At 50.6% G+C, this 22,000-nt stretch overlaps 1 protein-coding gene across 5 annotated transcripts; it reads right to left on the reverse strand.

Annotated features, from left to right (window-relative positions):
* Positions 1 to 689: 689 nt before the first annotated feature.
* TMEM53 (transmembrane protein 53) lies at positions 690 to 18,016 on the reverse strand (the record flags this gene model as incomplete). Of its 5 annotated transcripts, none has more annotated exons than XM_079697890.1 (3): positions 690 to 1,343; positions 5,897 to 6,018; positions 17,914 to 18,016. In XM_079697890.1, 3 exons carry the CDS (start codon positions 17,972 to 17,974, stop codon positions 690 to 692), a joined length of 837 nt encoding a protein of 278 aa, XP_079554016.1. The 5 variants fall into 5 exon arrangements, with proteins under 5 accessions (XP_079554016.1, XP_079554015.1, XP_079554014.1 ...); XM_079697889.1 differs by having other exon boundaries at positions 690 to 1,250; positions 17,914 to 18,002; XM_079697888.1 differs by having other exon boundaries at positions 690 to 1,253; positions 17,914 to 18,002.
* Between the last annotated feature and the right edge of the window lie 3,984 nt (positions 18,017 to 22,000).

Consider the following 22,000-nt stretch of genomic DNA (forward strand, 5'->3'; position numbering starts at 1 on the left):
TCTGGTGCTGCTGTCTTCCTGCTCCCCACTCCATCTGCCCATTACACACACATCTTGCAACTTTTCTGGATCTAGCGGCTTCCTGGCAAAGTGTGGTACACCTGGACAGGCCCCCCACCTGTGTATCCTCAGCTCCCCATCTGGCTTCCACATCAGACTCCCTGGCAGTGAGAAGCCTGAGTGAACTGCCAAATGGGATCCGCAGGGACGGCACTCCATGCTGTGGGGCTCTGCCCTTCCGGGACCTGGGAGCACAGATCACAGCCCCTGCCCCAGCCTGCCCCTACCCTCTGGCACCTCCCTGCGAAGCTCACCTTCTATTCAAGGAATCAGAGATCAATGCTGGGGCTCGTCCTCACCCCTACCCCCCACCCCCAGCTTTATTAACCCTTCACGGCCTAAATGCCACAGGAGTCAGCAGCCTGACTGTTGCACTTATCCAAACACAACCACTGCTAGGCTTCTGCAGAGACCTGCGCAGCCACTCCTGCCCCTAGAATCCTGGGATAAGCAAACCACCACAGTCCCCAGGACAGAGGCCCATGGAAATTCTCTACCTGGAGCACCATAAAGTCCCAGAGGGCTGCAGGGAGTTGAACCAGAAGAGGACCCCACCCACGGATGTAGGTTATGGGGAGGTGTCAGGCATTTATTTCTGGAGCAGAGGTGAGGTGGGTAGGGCAAGGACCTCAGCACTGGACGCAGCTGCGCATGAAGTTGACACAGAGGCTCGTGTAGTAAGTAGGGTAGTCGCGGAGATGGCTGACGTGTGCAGATGACTCGAAGTCCACAGAGTGCACCAGGACCCGGTGCGCCAGGCGTGCCTCCACCATGCGCTCCACGTCCCTGGCCAGGACCACCTCGTCGGCCCTGGAGTAGAGGTAGAGCTCGGGCCAGCGAGAGGCTGCATCGAGCAGCCTGTCATAGAAGTGGGTGTGGAAGAGGGAGGTGAGTGGCGCCAGCAGGACGTGGAACAGGACTGCCACCAGGGCAAAGGCCATCAGGAGCAGCAGGCGCAGCGCGGCAGGCCGGGGCTCCAGGATGGCTGCCAGTGCCCTCAGAGCCCCCAGCAGGTTGCCGTCGCCAGGACCGCTGTCAAAGATGGTGCCCACCACACGCAGGTGGCAGAAGCGCCGGTGGGTCTGCAGGAGCTCCAGCACGTATCGGTACAGCATGACGCCGGCGTTGCTGAAGACATGGAAGAGCAGGGGCTCCTTCTCAACCTCGTAATCAAAGAGCAGCTCAAGCAGCTTCTGGGCCAAGACACGAAGTGAAGGGATGCCCAGGGACTCGGAGAAGAAGACCATGTGCCAGGGGGCTGTGTATCGGATCACGATGCAGCCCTGAGGAGAGGAGAGAGGCCCTGTCCATCCTCGGGGATGGGGTGGGGAGGTGCGGACCAGCTAAGGTCAGAAGGGTCCAGCAGCTCCAATTTCCACAGGCCCATAAGCCGGCAGTGCTCCAGGCCCTGCTGCAGTCTGGGCAACAGCTCACCTCTCCTAGACGCAGGAAGGTCCACTCCAGGCCCATTTGTGGAATAAGCGCTTCATGCTGGCCAAGCCCCCTCAGCCTGGGATGGTATGCGAGGCCTGGAGCCCAGAGCTCACTTTGGAAACATCTGGGCTGACCAGAAGGAAGCCTCCTCACTCTGGTCCGCTCCCTGTCTCCCTCCCACCCCTGACCCTGCACCCTCATCTGCTCAACTCTGGCACATTTAAGGCCTCACTGCTTGGCTACACCCTGCTACAGCGACTCTGCTCTTGCCTGTCCCTACTTCCCAGGGACAAACAGGTATCCCCACAAGACCCAACACCTGAGACAGCCTGCAGGCCCAGCCTTGACCACCAGAGGCCACCTGTGAGCCAGGCCCACACGGCGTCAGTCTGTGGCCACTGCCACCTTCCCGCAGGGCCCTGAGAACAGAGGCCATACTCCCAAATGTCTGGTTCCAAGGCCTGGGATCACTCCTCACTCTCCCTGAAATTCCAAATACAGTAAACTCCGTTGTTCCTCAAATTCTAAAATCTTTAGCTAAACTCTCTCTAGGCCTCTGTACCCCTCAATGCCTGGGTCAAGTACACCTCAAGGTCTCCACACAGATCCCCTTCTAGGCCAGTTAGAACAGGCAGCCAAAGCCACCCTGAGTCCTAATCCTCTCTCATTAACATGTGCCAGAGACAAAGGGCCCTTTGTCGGGGGAATCTGAGTTAGGCAGGCTCTGGGGTCAGACAGTTCTGGGCTCAATTCTTGGGACCAGCACTTATTAACAGTATGGATGGACAGCAATTTACTTCATCTTTCTGAGTCTGCATTCCCAACTGTAAGTTGGGATGACATCCATCTCATGGGATTGTGGGGAAAATGAAATGAAAAAACGTACCTCGAGTGCCCAAAACAGCACTTGGCACAAAGTCCTCAGCTAAGAACAGCAGTCATTAGTGGTGGTAGGAGTAATAACAAGGAGAAAATTACATACGCGCAGTACCCGAATGACCCAGAGCCAGAGAGAGATGGTCAGCTGAGGTAACCCTGCCATCAGCCTCCTGACCTTGTCCCCTCCCGCTGACTGTGATCACATGTGCTCCAACTCCTCCTGGCTCTGCTCTCACCAAGACCCTAGCGTACCTAAGCACCCCTCCCAAGACTCTGCAGCGGGGGTCACGGATGCTACATGGCCCCACAGATCTGGAAGATTTCACAAAGAGCTCTGCTCCAACTCCCCAGAGGGTGCTTTCCACCCACCCTCAACTTACACACAGCATCGCCCATGAACGCAAACATACTCCACACCACCACACACACACACGACCCTTGGGACTAAACACAGCCTTGTCCGCCTCACACCCCACAGATGCAGACACCCATGGCACCCACTGCACCACCTGTGAAGTGCACAAAAAAGCACAGCCACCAACGCACGCCCACAGCGCACACACCACTGTAGGTACTACCTTCAGGAGCCCACACACATGTGTGCGCACACGCCCACACACGCTTCTCCCCAGAAGCATTCCCATGCAGCACTACCTGCTGATACAGGCATAAACTCAGCAGCAAGTCCTGGGAACTCACCGTCTCTGAGGGCGCATGTGCCCTCCACTTCCACGTCACCCGTGAGTGCATGCACAGAGCTTGCCTTGTGAACGCCCAACACCCCCTGTGAAGGAAGGGCACATACACCAAGCTTCCCTGGGCCTCGCTCTGAGGTTTCCATCTCTGCTGCCACCTCCCGAGTCAGATGCTCCTAGAACCTCCCCTGCACCAAGGACCGGGCTCTCACTGGCTGACCGATCCCAGTCTCTTCTCTCACCCCTGAAGCCAACCATCTCTCCATCTCCACACACGCTCGGTCCCAGCCTGATCCATCTGCCCTCACCTCACTCTCCGGTATTTTCAGTCTCTTCCTCGTTCCAGATTCCTGCTCAAACCGATCTCATTTAAAAAAAATTAAAGCCTCTGCCTTCCCACCATGTTCCCCTCTAACTCTGTCCCACCCTCTCTTCACCTTCCCAAACTTTGACACCCACCCTCTCCACCTGGTCCCCTCCCACCGACTCCACTCTGACAGCTGCACTGCCCTTACCATGGTCACCCACGTTCTCCCGAATGGCTAAATTCCATGACACATTTCAGTCCCCACCGTACTTTCCTTCCGGCAGCATTTGGGATTACGAGCTCTTAGAAACACTCTCTGGTAGCCCTGGCTCTTCAATAAGACAGAAACAGGAAAAAATGGACTGTTCTAGACTTGTAAGAGACTTAAGGAACGAAATAACTAGATGCAATGGGTGATCCTGGATTGGACCCTGGTTCGGGAAAATCAGCTGTAAAGGACACTTTGGTGACTATCAGAGAATCTGAATATGGACTGGAAACTCGATGAGATTAAAATGTATTAACATGGGACGGCGGAGATCATGGTCCGAAAAAAAGCAGGATATAAAATAGTGTATTCAAGAGATCTTATTTAGGTAAAGAAAAGATGCACAAACAGAAAAAAAGCTGAAAGGATATATACTAAGGCTAAATAGAGGTGATCTCTAGGGGACAGACTATGATGTTTTTATATTCTTTTAAATAATAAAGTATCAGGAGTTTGGGGTTGGAAAATTTTTTTCTCTACCCCCATCTTATCCTCCTGACCAGGGAGTAAAGGCACCCACTCCTTTCCCAGACAACCCCCTGCCAACGAGCGCTGCCACCTCAACCCCTCTGCCTTCCCTGGGATCACTTCCTCCCTCCACTCCATCACTTCCTCCCATGCCGTCTGCCCCAAGAACATCTTTCCTCTCTCCCTCGACAGTGGTCCATTTCCCTAAGACTCCCTTCCTGTGGATTCCATCACATTCCCCTGAGTTTTCTTGTCCATCTGTAGCCACTCCTCCTTTCCACGTGGGACCCTCTTCGTCTTCTGCTCCTTTAAGCTTGGGTTCTGTCCTGGGCCTCTTCTCCTTGCCCTCTACACACTCCCTGGGGGAAATCTCATCCACCCCAGAGCCCACGGCTTCTCTTCTAGTGCTCCTTGTTTCGAAGAACCCAGGATCTGCTGCAGCCAGAAACCTGGCCTTACCCAGACCCCTCCCTATCCCTGTGCCCACACACAATCTCTCATCCAATGACCACTCTACCTCCTAACAAGCTCCTTGATCCATCAACTTTCCTCCACCAGCACCACCAGCCCCAAGGTCTTGGCCACCTCAACAAACTCACTTCCCAGCCTCTGGTCCTGGCCCCCACAATCCTTTCCCCACTCGGCAGTGAGGGACTCTCAGAAGCACAAGTCTAACATCACACCCCTGTTTAAGTCCCCTGAGGACCCTCCCAGCCTCATCTCTTCACACTTGCCCTTTCTTTTGTCCTCTGTCCTGGCCACACTCACCTATTCCCAGTCCTCTGCCTGCCCTCAAGGATCTTAGTCTAATGGAGAAACCAAACTAGCCTCCCCCAGTAAGTAGAATTCAGAAGCAGCTGAAACTTCTTAAGGAATAAGGCAATGCCAGAGGACCAGGCCTGTTGGTTGAGGGGAGGCCTCAAGCTCAGAACTACATCTTTCCTCCAACCCCTCTCCCATTCCAGGGCCACCACGCACCTGGGGCACAGCACAGACGTGGGTCAGTGGAGGGAGGCTGAGAGGAGGGGGCCCCAGCTGGCCCTTCTCCCAGGTGACTGCCATTCCTCCTCAGTGCAGGGCTTCCAGCTGGTGGCTTGGGGTCTGTACTGATGCCTCCCTGCTTTGGGAGGTCTGGGCTGAGGAGGGCAGGGTCGGGCCAGCGGCCAAAACTGTGAAAGGGGCTTCCCAGATATAACCAGGCCCTCCCAAGGCTCTCCAATAACCACAGCCTCTACATACAACTCTTGGTGCATCCTGAGATGAAACAAGGAAACCGCAGTCCTGAATCTCTCTTCCAAGAGGCCCTTCTACTCTGGAAACGTGAGGGTTCATGGTCAGCCCTAAGACAGAAACTCACCTGGTCAGAAAAGGAGAAAGCCCCAGGAGTCCAGACTATGCCCAGCACACCCGGCCCAGGTTCCTGCTGCCCAGAGAGGCAGCACTAGCCAACAGAGACTTGAGGTCTGGGCTGACTCCGCAGCTGGGAGCACATCTGGGATGGGCTGTCCACTGTGGGGCTTGGGGAGGAAGGAAGGGGGAGCAGGTCAGGGGGCTGAAGGGGACAGACCAGGCCACAGAGCTGGCTGCAAAGGGTGGATAATCCTGCCCAAGTCCCCACGGGCCCAGCGTCTTCCTCACAGGCTATTCTTGGTGCCGTTCCCAGGCCTGCCTGGGCTGACTGGTGGTCAGCCTCCACTGCAGCCCGGAGATGAGGGCAGCCAAAGCTGGGAGAGCCCCGCAGAGCAGCCCCAGCGCGCTGGGCGTCCGCACACCTGCAGTACTCACCCTTTTGTGGTAGATGGCGCTGTATTTGGCCAGGTTCTTGTCTGTGCAGCCACCCCAGCCCAAGAGAATCACCAAAGGCTGTCGAGTCCCCGCCTCCTTCCCGCCTTGGTTGGGGCTGTTCTCTGAAACACAAGCAGAGTGAGACTGTAATCCCTGGAGCTAGGGTTTGGGGTGGGGGTGACTGGCCAATCCAGAGCCAGCGCTACTCGGGCTGCTGGCAGGCGAGCGCCAGGGGCAAGGCCCAGGCATCCTGCCGGTAACTGTGCCTCAGGTTCCCAGGGGGCTCCTTCCTCTGTCCTTCACTTCAACTGGCTTTTAGGCTTCTCAGGAGGCACTGCAGGGTAACCGGAAAAACCCACTTGAGAGCCCCTTTCTTTAGTGACTCAAAGACATAGCCCAGGTGAGAAAAGTGAAAAAAATACTTCCGCCATGCAATTTCACCTTCTAATCCAGGGATCTGCAAACTACAAGCCAAGGGCCAAATTCGACCCATGATCTGTTTTCATATGACCTTCGAACTAAAACTAAAAATGTTTTTTACATTTTAAAATGCTTTTTTTAAAAAAATCAAAAGAAGATTTTGTGATGTGAAAATCATATGAAATTTAAATTTCAGTGTCCACAAATAAAGTTTTATTGAAACACAGCCCAGCTCATTCATTTACATAATGTCTATGGCTGCTTTCAAGCTAAACAGCAGAGTTGAGTAGCTGCAACAGAGACCACGCAGTTCACAAAGCCTAAGATACCGCCCTTTACAGAAAAAGTTTGCCAGTTGCTGTCTTAATTCCATGAGCAGACGGAAGAAGAAGGCTTTAAAAGGAGAAATGGGGGACTTCCCTGGTGGCGCAGTGGTTAAGAATCCGCCTACCAATGCAGGGGACACGGGTTCGAGCCCTGATCCGGGAAGATCCCACATGCCACGGATCAACTGAGCCTGTGCACCACAACTACTGAAGCCCGCATGCATAGAGCCCATGCTCTGCAACGAGAAGCCACCGCAATGAGAAGCCCGCGCACCGCAACAGAGTAGCCCCCATTCGCCGCAACTAGAGAAAGCCCGCGCACAGCAACGAAGACCCAGCGCAGCCAAAAATAAATAAATAAAATAATTATTTTTTTAAAAAAAAAAGGAGAAATGGATAGGGCAGTACAAGCAGGGAAGTGAAGCAGACAGACTCTGGCGGCCACTACCAAACCACCCACCCTGTCCTGACAGAGAAGAATAACAGCCGGTATTTACTGAGGTTTAACCCTCACAACAACAATACGAGTAATATTATTACAGATGAGGAAACTGAGGCACAGAGTGGTTAAGTTACTTGCCTAAGGTCACACAGGAAGTGTAGAGCTGGGAATCTGGTCCCTGCTCCCCATCCTAGCTAAGTCACTTGAGACCTTCTGTGCCACCAGCCCCGTCCACAACTAGAAGCTCATCTCCTTCGGTGACGTGCCAAGGCACAAGCCACCTGCCTCCTCCATGGCTGCTTCTGAAGGCCTCCCTGCAACCTTGTCGGTCAGACCTCATCTCATTTCCCCTGCCAAGTGAGTACCCACCCTCCTTGGGGCGACTTCTGTGCACGGACTGTCTGTTGCTAGTTATCTGCCCTTCTGAAAGGACCGGGGTGTACCCTTCCAAGGATCAAGCCACTTGGCTATGCTCAGCTGCCATCCTAAGATTTATGGATGCTGGTGGTGACCTGGCAACAGTAAATTTCAAGGCTAGTTAAGAGGATGGTAAATATAAATCACTAACCTTTGGACAAAAGGAAGACAACAATTTCCTGTGGAAATTAATGTGATTGAAAAGTTCAGTGTTCCTGCTCTCCAGCAGTGGCAACTCCAGCCTTTGGAGATTAACTGCCTGCACCCATGGGGATGCCAAACTGAGTTGCAACTCAGCCTGGACCAGGAGCTCCCAGCACCTCAGTCCCTTGCTGACCCCTGCCAGCCGTCCCAGGCTCCCCTGACACTGGCCTCAGCCTCTGATAAGAGAGATGGTCCCACAGCTCTAACCAGGCCACTCTAAATATTCTCACCACCTTTCTTGGCCTGGTGGCCTCCTGTCCTTGGCCAGGGCAGCCCTTCGCCTGCACTGGCCTTTCTGGTGGAGAGGCTCTATCTGGGCCTCACTGGGGCCCTGGCCCAACCTTGCTGGCAATGACTACCCGTAAAGCTCAGGCTACAGCAGCCTCATGTGTGGTAATCAATAGCTACAGTTTGGATCTGCCTTTGACCCTCTGAGGTCCAGCAGCTGGATTTCTGAGACTTGCTCCAGGGAGGCTCCTTAACCTCTGTGCAGCTGTCTGAGCATGGGCTCCCCTCCCCCAGCCTATGGGGCTCCCCTCCAGGTACCACCACCAAGACACCAGCAAAGGGTTTGGGGGTTTATCTCAAAAAGAGAGAAGGCAGCCAGGGGCGGTCACATCCCCTGGTGGCCGCTCTTACCAGCAGTGGTGGGACATTCCCAGTCCAGGAAGGTTCAGACACTTCTGCCGGGCCTCTGAGCTGCCCCTCACCCCACAGCTGGGCTCTATAACTCCACTTTGCTCCACTGAAGGTTTTGCCGGCACCCTTGGCTTCACCAACTCAGGCAGAAATGACTCTTCACCAGATACACAACTCCATGAAGAAACTCAGAATACGGACACCCTGGACACACTGCCTCTTCCCAGAGCCCAAGCTTTCCATAACATTCCTAAAAGGAGAGAATTTGTCTTTCTACTCCAGCCAGGCATTTGAGGCCACCCCCCTGAACCACAAGGTGCTCCTCCTACCCACAGGCATCTCCCACACCCCCGACACAGTCTCTTCCCAGGGCCCCCTCTCCATGCCCATTCCTAACTCAGAACCTTTGTCATGACCTCCTCCCACTGGAGCCACGCTGCCCATTCTGATTCTAGACATGGAGCACTATAAACCAGAAAAGTCCAAGATGCTCCGGGAACATGGCTGAGAGAGTGATCGTGACCGGGAAAGGCCTCCCACAGGAAGACACACTTGCTGTGCTGGCCTTGACGGACCGTAGGAGCATGCCAGGTGGAGAAAGGGCATGAGCAGGGGCAGGGGACGATGGAGATGTTACAGTTGTTCTGGGGCACAGCAAGCAGTCCTAGGAGGCTAGAAGCCTGGAAGAGGGAGCAGAAGTGGGCAGGAGAGCTGCCAAGAGTGGGACTGGGGCCCGATCCTGCAAGGCCCCCAAGCCATGCTTAGGAGTCAGGATTTTATCCGGAGCAGTGGAGAGCGAATGAAGATTCTGGAACTGGGGGAGTGGCATGATCCAGTCTGTATTGATTAATGACTCGCACAATTACTCGTATAATGCCTGTCTCCCCTCAGCCAGTAGGCTCTGTGAAGGCAGGAACTGGGTTTGTTGCATTCAGCGCCACATCCCCGGTGCCCAGCACTGTAGCTGGCCTGTCTAGGCACTCAGCAGAAACATGCTGAATGAATGAACACGTGGCTGCAAACTGAAGGATAGATCCAAGGAGCAAGAGCTGGCATTCTTCTTGTTACCCATTGCCCTTTCCAGAGTAATAAAAGTAATAGCTATGGCTATTGTTATTTATTGCCACATCTGGATCATGATTCCTCCATTCTCTGTAAAAGCCCCCGCTCCTTTTATGCTCCTTCCACTGGTCATCCCTCTCTCTCCCCCTCCCACTGCTGACATCTCCTGGCCTCTGGCCACTGCCCCGCAGGCACTGAAGACTCGGGCACTGGCTCTGTCTCCCACTTCTACACCAGGACTTAGCACAGCCCTGCACAGGCAATCAAACCCACCTTGGTCCTAAACTATCACAAACCTCTCTGAATTCCACATCTCCTTTAGCTTCTACCTCCCCCTCTTTGCCATCACCAAGAAAAACAATAACGATAACAGCAAAAAGAGTTGTGTCAGGCACTATTCGAAGCACTTTATATATCAACTCATTTAATCCTCACAACAATCGTACGAACAAGGTACTGTTATTATTCTCATTTTACTGATTAAAAACTAAGCCACAGAGATAGTAAATAATTGCTCAAGGTTACACAACTAATAAGCAGTGAAGCTGGAATCCAAACCCAGGTGGTCTGACTCAGAGACCAGCTCATCACCACTACCCCAGGAGGCCCCCTGGGTAAAAAAAACAAGTCTTAACCAAATCTCTTTCCACTCAGCTCCAAACCTGTACACATGGCTGCCCCTGTATATCAACAGATCCAACACCAACCTCTTCCACCTGCTCCTCCTCAGGGACTGGCCATCACAATCAGAACCTCAACATACGCTGCCTCATTTGGTCCCTCGACCACCCTAGGAGTTAGCTACTATTGCTATCCCCATTTTACAGATAGGAAAACTAAAACACAGAGAGGGTAAGTCTTTTTCCCAAAAAACACACAGCCAGGAAGTGGCACAGCCAGCATCCATCTCTGGACCACCATGCCACACTACTCCCCGCCTCCAGGCACATGTTCCTCACTCCCCAGCCCTGGAGGCTGATGCTCCATGTTATGCTTTGCTAATGCCCACGCCACTTGCTGAGTCAGCTCACTGTTGACATACAAGAAACCCCCCTTGATGCCCTCCCCAGCCCCTTCATCACTAGACTGGGTTAGATGCCCCTCCTCTGTATTGTCACAGCACCACCATCACCATGCCACTGTGCTTATCCACTGCACTGAAAGGGCCCGTTAAGAACAGGTCGTGTTACTACTGTAACACGCATGTTACTACTGTAACACGCATGTTACTACTGTAACACGCAAGGCAAGAGTTGGCAAAAGCCTGAACCAGAGCAGTGGGGGACAGGTAGGAAGGGGGAAGGAAATGATAGGGAGAAGAGAATCACAACAATTTTGGAACATGTATTAAAAGCCTCAAAAAACATGCACTCTTTGACTTAGTAATTCTACTTCTATGAAAGAAAAATGTTTAATCATACGGAAATAGTCTGTAATACATTAAGCAGATCATAGACATAAATGTAAGAGCTAAAACTATAAAACTCTTAGAAGAAAATGTAAGAGGAAATCTTTGTGACCTTGGATTAGGGAATGGTTTCTTAGACATGACTAAAAGTAAAAGGAATAAAAGAAAAACTAGACTTCATCAGAAGTGAAAACTTTTGAACATCAAAGGACACCATCAAAAAGTGAAGAAACCGGACTTCCATGGTAGCGCAGTGATTAAGACTCCACCTGCCAATGCAGAGGACACAGGTTCGAGCCCTGGTACGGGAAGATCACACATGCCGCGGAGCAACTAAGCCCGTGCACCACAATTACTAAGCCTGCTCTCTAGAGCCCGCATGCAACAACTACTGAAGCCCATGCACCTAGAGCCCATGCTCCGCAACAAGAGAAGCCACCGCAATGAGAAGCCCACGCACCCCAATGAAGAGTAGCCTCCACTTACCACAACTAGAGAAACCCCACGTGCAGCAACAAAGACCCAATGCAGCCAAAATAAATAAATAAATAAATTTTTAAAATGAAGAAACCCATGGAATGGGAGATAATTTTTGCAAATCATGTATCTGATAAGGGGTTTGTATCCAGGATACATAAAAAAAACTCTCACAATACAAAAATAAAAAGACAAATAACCCAACTTTAAAATGGGCAAAGGATTTGAAGACATTTCTCCAAATAAGATGTACAAATGGCCAATAAGAACATGAAAAGGTGCTCAACATCACAGTCATTAGGGAAATGAAAATCAAAACCAGGAGACAGCACATTATACCCACTAGGATGGCTATAATAAAAAGTCAGATAATACCAAGTGTTGATGAGGATATGGAGCATTCAGAACCCTCATACACTGCTGGTGAGAATGCAAAAAAGGTGCATCTACTTTAGAAAGCAGTTTGGCAGTTCCTCAAAAAAAATTAAACATTGAGTTTCCATATGACCCAGCACTTCCACTCCTAGGTATATACCCAAGAGAACTGAAAACATATGTCCACACAAAAACCTGTGCATGAATGTTCACTGCAGCATTATTCACGATAGCCAAAAAGTAGAAACAATCCAAATGCCTATCACCTGTAAATGGATGAATAAAATGTGGTATATCCATTCAATGGAATATTATTTGGTCATAAAAAGGAATGAAGCACTGCTACAACATGGATGAACCTTGAAAACATATGCTAAGTTAAAGAAGTCAAACACAAAGACCATATATTGCATGATTCCATTTATATGAAATGTCCAGAACAGGCAAATCCACACAGTAGAAAGTAGATTAGTGGCTACCAGGAGCTGGAGGGAGGGGGAAATGGGGAGAGACTGCTAATGGTTCAGGGCTTCTTTTGGAGGTGATGAAAATGCTCTGAAATTAGACAGTGGTGACAGTTGCACTATTTTGTAAATATACTAAAAACCAATGAATTGCACATTTTAAAAGGGTGAATTTTATGGTACGTGAATTGTATCTCAATAATGTTATTATTTTAAGAATTAACAGTAACACATTAAGCGAAAAAGCAAGCTGCAAAGAAGTATGTACAACAGAATACCTATATACATACATACACACATACCTACACATACTTATGCATAGAAAAAATACATCAAATATTAATAGCAATTATTTCTGGGATCAGAGGCAACTTCTTCTTCATGATTTTTTTTTCTACTCACTTTCTAAAATTCCTATGTATCACTTTTGCAATGAGAGTTAAAATATTATTTTTTTAAAAAGGGTGGGGGGAGGTGTCCTGCAGAGTCAGCAGCACTTGAGAAGTCAAAGAGATCACGGATACCCAGAAGCCTCTTGGTGAGGCAGAAGTATTCTTTTTAACCCTGGCACTTCCTGAGTACCCCACAAAACAATTTAATCCCACAGGCTCTCTGTCCTCTGGACTTTTCTCAACAAACAACACTGACACCAATAATACAAGAATTACAGATACATACTATATTGTACAACAGTTCAAGTCATAAAACTAAAGCATAAATCGGACTGTGTATATATCCCAGGGGCATATGGGGAAGACAAAGGAAAGGGTGACAAGGCATAAGAATCTGTGGAACAATATGTGCTTTTCTTCTGCAAGCCAGAACGAAAATACAAAGAACCTATGTTTTCTTCTTAAAATACAAGGAATAAAAGGATCCTCAGTTTCCTCTACTCCCAAGAAATACTTTCTAGAGTCTCACAGTTCCTATATTTAAACCGAATTACTTCATTTTAAATTTTCTTTTTTTTTTTTTTGGAGTAACAGCATAGGAGAGTAGCATGGTATCTAGGAGTGCATACTGTATAAAACCATACCTGGGTTCAAATCTCTGGTTCTGCCACCAATAACTATGAAACAGACCTTGAGCTAGTTCTCTAAGTTTCAATTTCCTTATCTGTGAAATGGGGATAATAATACATAGGACTGAATAAGATAGTGACTACTGAGGGCTTAGCATGTTACCCTGGCACAAAGAAAGAGTTCAATGAATTGAAATTATTATTACTTCATGAGGAATGCATGCTCACTGTAGAAAAAGCAGAAAATGAATATCTCATAAAATTGGAACCATACTGCTTTTGTAATCTGCTTTCTTCAATTTAGCAATATATTTTGAACATCTCTCCCTGTCGGTTTACATATCTCTACACCAATCTTTTTAGTGGCTGCAGAGCAGCTATAGAATATTTCATAATTTATGGTGACCAAGCTCCCATTATTGGGCATAATGTTGTTTCCAATCTTTTGCTGTTATAAAAATACTTTAATGGACACCTCTTTCTTCCTGCATGTCCTTAATTGTTTCCTAGAAATGGAAGTGCATGCAGGCAGTACTTCCTGATGGCAACTGAAATCTGCATGCACAGGCTTTGGAGTGAGGCTCCCAAGTTGGAATCTGGGATAACTTGGGGCAAGATGCTTCACCTCCCCTGAGCTTCTGTTCCTCATCTGTAAGACGGGATAAGAGTACTCCCTACTTCACAAGGTGGTCGTGAGAAGTAATAAAATTATAAGAGGGGTTCCTGGCAGGCCTGGCATGTGAGCCAGGCATGGTCAACAATGTAAGTGCAACAGAAACCACAGAGACCTCAGGCAAAGGAGGCCAGCAAAGGGTCCTTCAGGTCTGGAGCTCAGATCCAGGGCCTAGCATGGTGCCTGGTATAAAGCAGACAAATTAGGAAGGGTTTTTATTAAAGCATGAAAGAAAAGATACCGTGATTAAAAAAATAAACAAAACTCCCCTGTTTAAAAAAGAAAAGTACCTACGGGGTCCCCACAGACAAGAGGGTCTAGTCCCAACCCTTCACCCGGGCCTTTGAGGCCTCTCTGGTATGTCAGCTCTTGAGATTTTCTCTCCGGCTCCTGAAAGCACCCGGCGGCCTGCCGCCCGGGCCCTGCTCTCTCGGGCCACTCTCAGTCCCCCCAGCGCCCCTAGTTCTGCACTTCCTGCTGCTCCCCATCTACCTGTCAGCCCTCCCGCAGCTCCAGGGCCAGCTTGGGCCACTCTACTCCAGGAAGGCAGCCGACCCCTGGGGCCCACCATGGTGGTCCGGACTGTGGTCCACCCCAGACTGTTTCCCCGGTGCCAGGGAAAACTTCCTGGGGGTCAAGACAAGGTCTACATTTCTTTGACCCCGGCAGGCGCTCAGCAGAAGAGCAGACTGACAATTAAGCCTGGGCCTACAATAAACCTATCACTTCCCTTCTCTGTGACCCCCACCCCCCACCCCCGGAAGGCTTTCTTTGTACTCTAAGAGTGAGCCCCTTGTCCCAGCCTCATTAATTCTGTGCATCAATTATTTCTAAAACATGTTTACTGAACATGAAAGCAACAGGGTGCCTTTAAGAAGGCCTGCTGGCCTGCCAGTGAGCCGCAGAGGGGCCCCAGGGCAGGACTTGGCTGACCATTCTCTGGCTGGGAGGAGGGGCAGCACAGCCCTGGCCTGGGATGGCAGAGCAACTTGGGCAGGGCCCAAGTGCTGCCAAACGACTCCCTTCAGCTCATTTGGCACTTCACCCTTGCCAGGCTCTGGCAACACTGAGCAAAACCCTCCAACAACACGACAGGGATCCCTGCTGTGGGAGCCCTGAGAACAGAACCTTCCCCAAGGAAATGAGATGAGAATACCCGATCCTCACTTAGGAGGGTGAGGGGATCACTGGCCAAAGAGGAGTGGGTGGGATGGGGGGAAATGCTAGGTCAAGGGATCAGCTTCAGCAAAGGACCAGGCAGACGACCCTCATTCGGCCCAGACAGCCACGGATATTTGCTGGTGGGAATCCCAGCAGAAGGACCCTGGGCTCTGAATGACCCCAGATCTGTAGCTGCCTTCCAGCTAACTGATGTGCCAGTAGAAACTGCTCGCCTCTCTATCAACTCACAGTAGTGCTGGGCTCTGTGGCTCTGATGCTCAATTATGGGGGAAAAGCAATTCCAGAAACCAAATATGACTGTCCTACACACTTCTTCACCATTAAACAGTAATTGCAAAAGAGAGACAATCTCTGGACCCCCAAAGATTGTCTGTGAAGCCCTGTCAGCCTGGAGGGGAGCTCTCTGCAGACAGGAAGAAAACAGATTCAGGGGATTACAGTGCTGTCACTTCCTTCTGAGGGCCATACCGCCTTGAGTTCAGCTCTGGGCTATGCACTTTGAGAGGGAAAGGAATGAGAAACCAAAGCCAGCGCAGAGGAGCAATCAGAAGGAGGAGGCTATTAGAACCACACCAGAGGAGGAACAACTGAAGGCCCTGAGGGTATTTCTCTTGGAGAAGAGAGATGAGCTGTCCTCTTGAAAAGAGAGGAAGAGAGACTACCTTGCTCTGTGTTGCACCCACCACGACCTCCTAGCCCTGCAGTTACCACGTCTTTGTGAAACCACCTGCTACTAAGCCCTCAGCCCTCCCCAGAACCACAGCTCCTTGAAGGAGTCTGTGTGTGAGTCACTTCTGAGGCACCAGCAACTAACCCATCGCCAGGACACAGCAAATGCTGAACTGAAAGCAGAAATGACAGGAAGGCCTACTGTGGCTCAAGAAAGATAAGTGCTTTCTAACAATCCCAGTTGCCTCCAACAGGCCAGGGTATTTGGGAGGAAGCATCTTGTCAGGGAAGGGTCTGGTGGCAACAGCATGCTCTCATGCCAGGAGAAGAATGCAGGACAAAGTGGCCCCCTGAGATTTCTTCCAATTCTAGGACCCAGCCCCCTGAAGCAAGGAGGGGACCCACAAGGGGAGGAAATATCCCAACGGAGCACCTGTTCCATGCCAGGCACACACATCTAGTCACTACCTTGTTAACCCTCACAATAGGGAATCTGAGGCTCAGAGAGGTTCAATAACTTGCCAAAGCCATAGAACAGCAGGAGGTAGAACTGAAATGCAAACCAAGACAGCCAGGTTGCCCACGTGGGATGAAGCAGAACTTCTGCCCTCCTGGCCATGCAGAAGGCAGCTCCAGCTCTTTGCAGCTGAAGGTTCTCCAAGGGCAATACTATTAACTGGCTTTATCTCCCACTGATGTCAAAACTTTTCAAAAGCATTTTTACATCTATAAGCCTAAGAGCCCTCGGCCGACAGAGGGCTCTAGGGAAATACAGCTGGTCTGGAGCCATCTGTTCTGGGGGAGCCTAGCGGTTGCACTCCCCTCCTAGACCCCACCCAAGGAACACAAGATGCAATGGGAGGGGTCTGGGAAGGCTCTCCTGAAAGAGGTAACACCTGAGCGAAGCCTTAAATAATGAACTAGGCAAGTGAGGGGGCAGTGTGGGGCAGCAGAGGGAAAGGGCATTCCAGACAGAAGAAATGGAGGGAGCACAGGCAGAGAAGCAAGAAGTGTGTGGAGAATCACAAGCAGTTTGGGGTTGCTAGAACATAAAACTCAAGTTGAACAGTGGAAGGACACAGTGATCAAAGAGGTAAGCAGGGTCTGCTAAATTATGGAGGACTTTGAATACCATGCTAAGGAATCTGGATTTGATTTATCCTGAGGGCAATAAGGAGCCACTGAAGCGTTTTACGTAGAACAGTGATAAGATCAAAGCTTTGCACTGGGAAGGTGGTTGTGGTAGCAATAGAAGAGGCTGAGCTGCAGCTGGAGGTGTGAAGACGATGTGGAGTAACGCAGACAAGACATGCAGCTCAGGCTGGGGTGTATGTCAAGGCTCCTCTACCATGATTCCCAATCAGGGCCAAACTTTCCATTCTCTGGGCCCCCAATCCGACTCACATTGCCAGGCATCCAGACCTGCTCTACAGGCTACTAATTTTGTGGAGGCTCCCACACATCTTTCTGTAATGATATGACTGTAGAGAGAAAAACAAAGCTAATCATTAAGCTCACTCGGTGCCAAGCATTATGCTGGGTCCTTTACACAAATAATCTCAGTTGTGCAACCAACAACCCTAGGAGGGAGATTACTATTGGTACCCCAGCTGTGCAGATGAGGAAACCGAAGTTCAGAGCTGGAAGCCTGCCAAAGGTCATCCAGCTACTAAAGGGAGGAGTCAGGATTTGAGCAGACTTCTATTTCATGGCAGAGACGGCTCTGTAACCACTGCCAAGGAGAGTGCAGAGGAGGGAGGGATGAAGGTTCTGTGTCCTGGGCTTTTGCATGGACCCCGAGGAAAACAGTGGATGAAACATAATGGGTGGGACCCCTAACCACAACTGCCGAAGAAAGGCTAGCAGTGGGAAGCCCGACCCCAAACAAAGGAATCAGGAGGGCCTTCAGCTACCAGGAGAGAAGCGAAGGTACGGGCTTGGGAACTCCGACTAAAGAGACAGAAAGAAGGGCCCCAACCTGCGGGGTTAGGGGTCGGGTAAACGCCGGGAAGGGGCGGGGCTCGGACACCAAGAGCACTCTGGGGGAGGGGCTTACTAGGGGGCGGGGCTCTCTGGACCCGACCAAGTCTAGGACCTGCGGTGAGGGGAACCCCCCCCCGTGAGGGGTTGAGCCGCGAGAGGACAGGGCCGCAAGAGAGGCGGGACCACAGCTGCGCTTGAGACCCACAGTCTCCTTAGGTCACCTCCCCACGACTGGACCCAACCCTCGTTCCATACCCTGGCTCCGGCAGGGCTGATCCGGGATCTCGATGGTGTAGTCCAGCTGGGCCGAGGCCATGATGAAAGCGCCGGCCCTCAGCTCGGGCCTCCGGCCGGAACTCTCGCTCACGTTCCCGCACCTCACCCGGGGGGCCTCCTGGGCACCGCCCAATCACCACCCACCTCCCTCGACGCTACCCAATCCCTGAGCCGCGCTCAGTGACCTCCCGCCTTAGCAACCACCGAGTCTCTCTCGGGGCCTCTCGCAGCACCCTGCTAGCTCGGCCCTAGCAACCATGCCCCGCCCCGCTCTATCCCTGGCCCTCAGCCATTGGCTGACTCGCTTGATTTGGATCAGGTATTGGCCAGCCAGGACGCCGGTCAGGAAGAGTCCCCAGCCTCCTGTGTAGGTAAGAGGGTCTGCGGGAGAGTTGCTGTGCTCTGGGGTTGGGGAGGGTCTTCCTTCCTAAACCGTGTCTTATCGTACCGGGTGGACAGCATTGCCCTTTGACTTACATCATCTAGCTATCTCTACTATCCTCTACCAGCCGCAGCTCCGAGGGCTGGAGGTAGAAAACCGTACAAAACGGCCACAGGAATGCGTGCCAGCCCATCCTCCACCCAGCTGGTCGAGGAATATTCTGACTGGTGAGGTGGGTAGGATGCAAAGGAGGTGCTATCTTCTAGCGAATACTTTAGAGAATGCCCTGTTCGTGCGGGACATAAAGGGGCTAGGGGATACAGTTTTCTTAAATTTATCCACGCGCTTAAAAAATATTTACTGACCACCTGTTACATAGGTGGACTCTAGTGAGGATTAAGTTTTTGGCTCTGACTTCCGTAAGTCTTAAAAGGAGAGGGAAGGAAATCATGCATGAGCCAACTGCAATACTGTGCAAGGGATAAGTACTACAAGAAGAGTAGGCCCTAAGGATTTTAGGAGCTCAGAATTAGAAGGGGCATTTATGGCAGTGCTGATGGCTCTTGAGCTGGGCTTTGAAAGACTTTTGGAGACATGAGACCTTACAGGGCTCAAAGAGAGGAAAGTGAGGGCTTCCCTGGTGGCGCAGTGGTTAAGAATCCGCCTGCCAATGCAGGGGACACGGGTTCGAGCCCTGGTCGGGGAAGATCCCACATGCCGCAGAGCAACAAAGCCCATGATCCACAACTACTGAGCCTGCGCTCTAGAGCTCGAGAGCCACAACTACTGAAGCCCGCGTGCCTAGAGCCTGTGCTCCACAACAAGAGAAGCCACCCAATGAGAAGCCCACACACTGCAACGAAGAGTAACCCCCGCTCGCCACAGCTAGAGAAAGCCCGCGTGCAGCAACAAAGGCCCAACGCAAGCAAAAATAAATAAATAAATTTATAAAAAGAGAGGAAAGTGAGGGGTCAGTGCCAGGAATTATGAGCATTTCCTGGCTAGAGGAGAGACTAATGGGAGAGCAACCTTGGAGGAACAGGTAGGCTCAGATTCTGGATCTTTGATACCACGCTCAGCTCTGAACTTATGGGTAGATCTTACTGATGGAAAAAATTTCCAATGCATTTTACACCCATGAGCACAAGAGCTTAGACTTTATCCTAAGGACAATGGGGAGACTGCAGGGCTTTAAGTGGAAGAGTAACAATCAGATTTGTATTTTAGAAAGATCAGTGAAGAGAATGGATTGGGGACTGGGAGAAGGAGGGAGACCAGTTTTGGAAGTTGTTTTAGTAATGGGGAAGGATTATGGTGGCCTGAAACATGGAGAGGTAACAGGATTGAAGAAAGGGGATGGATTCCTTAGACACGAGTTTAAAAGAACTGGACTTGGTGACTGGTTGGACATGGGGTAAGTAGGAAAAATGAAGAATGACTTCTAAATTCCTGCCTTGGGCAAACAGAAAGGAGAGTTCTTAGGAGAGGGTCAGTTCTGGGCATGGTGAGTTTGAGGTGCCAGTGGGACATCCAAGTGGAGGTGTCCAAGAGGCAGTTGAGTATGCCTGACTGGAGTTTGCAAGATAAGTCTAAACTGGAAATTAAAATGCACAGTCTGTTGTGCCTTATATGGCAGCCACACGAGTGGGTTGATTTGTTGGGCTTGCCCAGGGAGTATGTGTAGAGTAAGAAGAGAAGAGGGCCTAGGACAGAGCCCTGAGAAGTACCTACATTTGAGGTTCTGCAAAGGTAATTGAGATGAAGTGTCCACAGTGGTTAATTAATCCGTAGTAGAACATGGTTTCCCAGAAACCAGGGGAGGAAAGTGTTGAAGGCTGATGACTAATCAAGTAAAATAAGCTCTAAAAAAAATCCACTGGCTTTAGAAACAAGGAAGTGGTTGTAAAGGCAGTTTCAGTGGAGTGGTGGGAGCTGAGGTCGAATTTCAGTGAGTTGAGAAGTGGGTGGGAAGGTGAGGAAGTGAACACTACACTTTTAAGAAGTTTGGCTCTTTAAGAGGCAAAAAGAGAGAAGAAAATAGCTGGAAGGAGAGGCAGGTTTTTATTCAGATGGGAGAAATGCTGGTGGCATGGGTCCAGCAAAGAGAAAAAGATAATACTTTAGGGAAAAAGAGATAACAGAGAGTGGGGCCCCCAGAAAAAGAATAAGGTAGGGCAGCAGTCCCCAACCTTTTTGGCATCAGGGACCGGTTTGGTGGAAGACAATTTTTCCATGGATGAGGCAGAGGAGGGGATGGTTCAGGCGGTAAGGCAAGCGGTGGGGAGCGATGGGGAGCAGCAGATGAAGATTCGCTCCGTTGCCCGCCGCTCACCTCCTGCTGTGCGGCCCAGTTCCTAACAGGCCACAGACTGCTACCCATCCACAGCCCCGGGGGCTGGGGACTCCTGAGTAGGGGATCCAAAACATTAGTGGAGAAGTTAACTTAGAGGGACATTTGCACTGTGACAGAAAGGAGGCATGTGAGATTAGTACATTAGTAGATTTGGTGGCAGCAACTTGAGAGAATTCTTGTATGGTGGTTCCTATTTTTTCTATGGAATAAGGACATGGTATCAGCCAGGGAGAAAGGGATTGGAGATGATTTGCAAGATTTGAGACCAGCAGAGAAGGATTGAAATAGCTGCAGTGGAGAATGGGAGCAAGATGACCGAGGTAGCATACAGCTTTCTGGGAAGTTAGAGCCCTATTGAGGTTGGTGACCATTATTTTGTAGCAGCAGCAGTCTGCATGGCTGTGTGCTATGTATTTTTCCCCCAACAATATTCAGCTATCTACTGGTGGCTGCAGAGAGGTGAATTGAGTTGATCCAGGTTTGAATTTTATCAGGTGGATGAAATGGAAGAACAAAGGACAAGGAAGTTGAGGATCCTGGCAAAAGAGTGGTTGAGATGGTGGATCTTAGACCCTAAACTGCATAGGAGAGAGTAAAAGTGTTATGGGCTGGAGATCCCAATGAAGTCAGAGAACCCATATCTTGGAAACAGTTGAATGAGAGAGTTATGATGAGAAAGTGGAGTAATGAAGTTTGAGTAGTTTCAAGTGATGACAGGGCCCAGAGTATGGCCATGGTAGCAGGTGGCCAAAGTGGAGTACAGAAGACAGCCAAGATGTTGACATGGCCATTGAAATCCCCCCAGATGATGGCAGGACCTGAGGAAGGAAAAGGGAAGAGGATGCTTGTGAGCCAGGTACCAGTAAAGCAGGTTGTTCTGGAGTCTGTAGATGACAGCAAGAGGAGGGGCAAAGGTCAATACAGCTGAATGGCATGACCCTAAAGTAGCAAGGGTTTTTACAAAGAGCAGGTAGAATAGGAACTGAATTGGACTTTGGTGGGGAGACATTAGCTCCTCTCCCAGTCCTGAGATCCCTTGGGTTTAAGAGTATAAGCAGCTAGCTTCCTCCAGGGTCGGCTATGCAGAAGTGGCGCCCTGAGGAAGAGCCAGCTTCCGGGGCAGGCTGGAGGTGAGCAGAGCGAGTGTGGAGCCGCTAAGTGTGGAGGAGACTTTGCTGATCAGAAACAAAAGTTTTCCAGGGAAGAGTAAGAAGGTTGGGAAGGGAAGGAAGGACAGGAAATCAGGTCAAGGAAGATGAAGCATAGAGCAATGAAGGAGTGAGGAGAACGTGGGCAGAGAGACTCTGGTTGACCTAGAGAGTTACATTTTG

Source organism: Hyperoodon ampullatus (assembly GCF_949752795.1).
Source record: "Hyperoodon ampullatus genome assembly, chromosome: 2".
NCBI classification, from domain to species: domain Eukaryota; kingdom Metazoa; phylum Chordata; class Mammalia; order Artiodactyla; family Ziphiidae; genus Hyperoodon; species Hyperoodon ampullatus.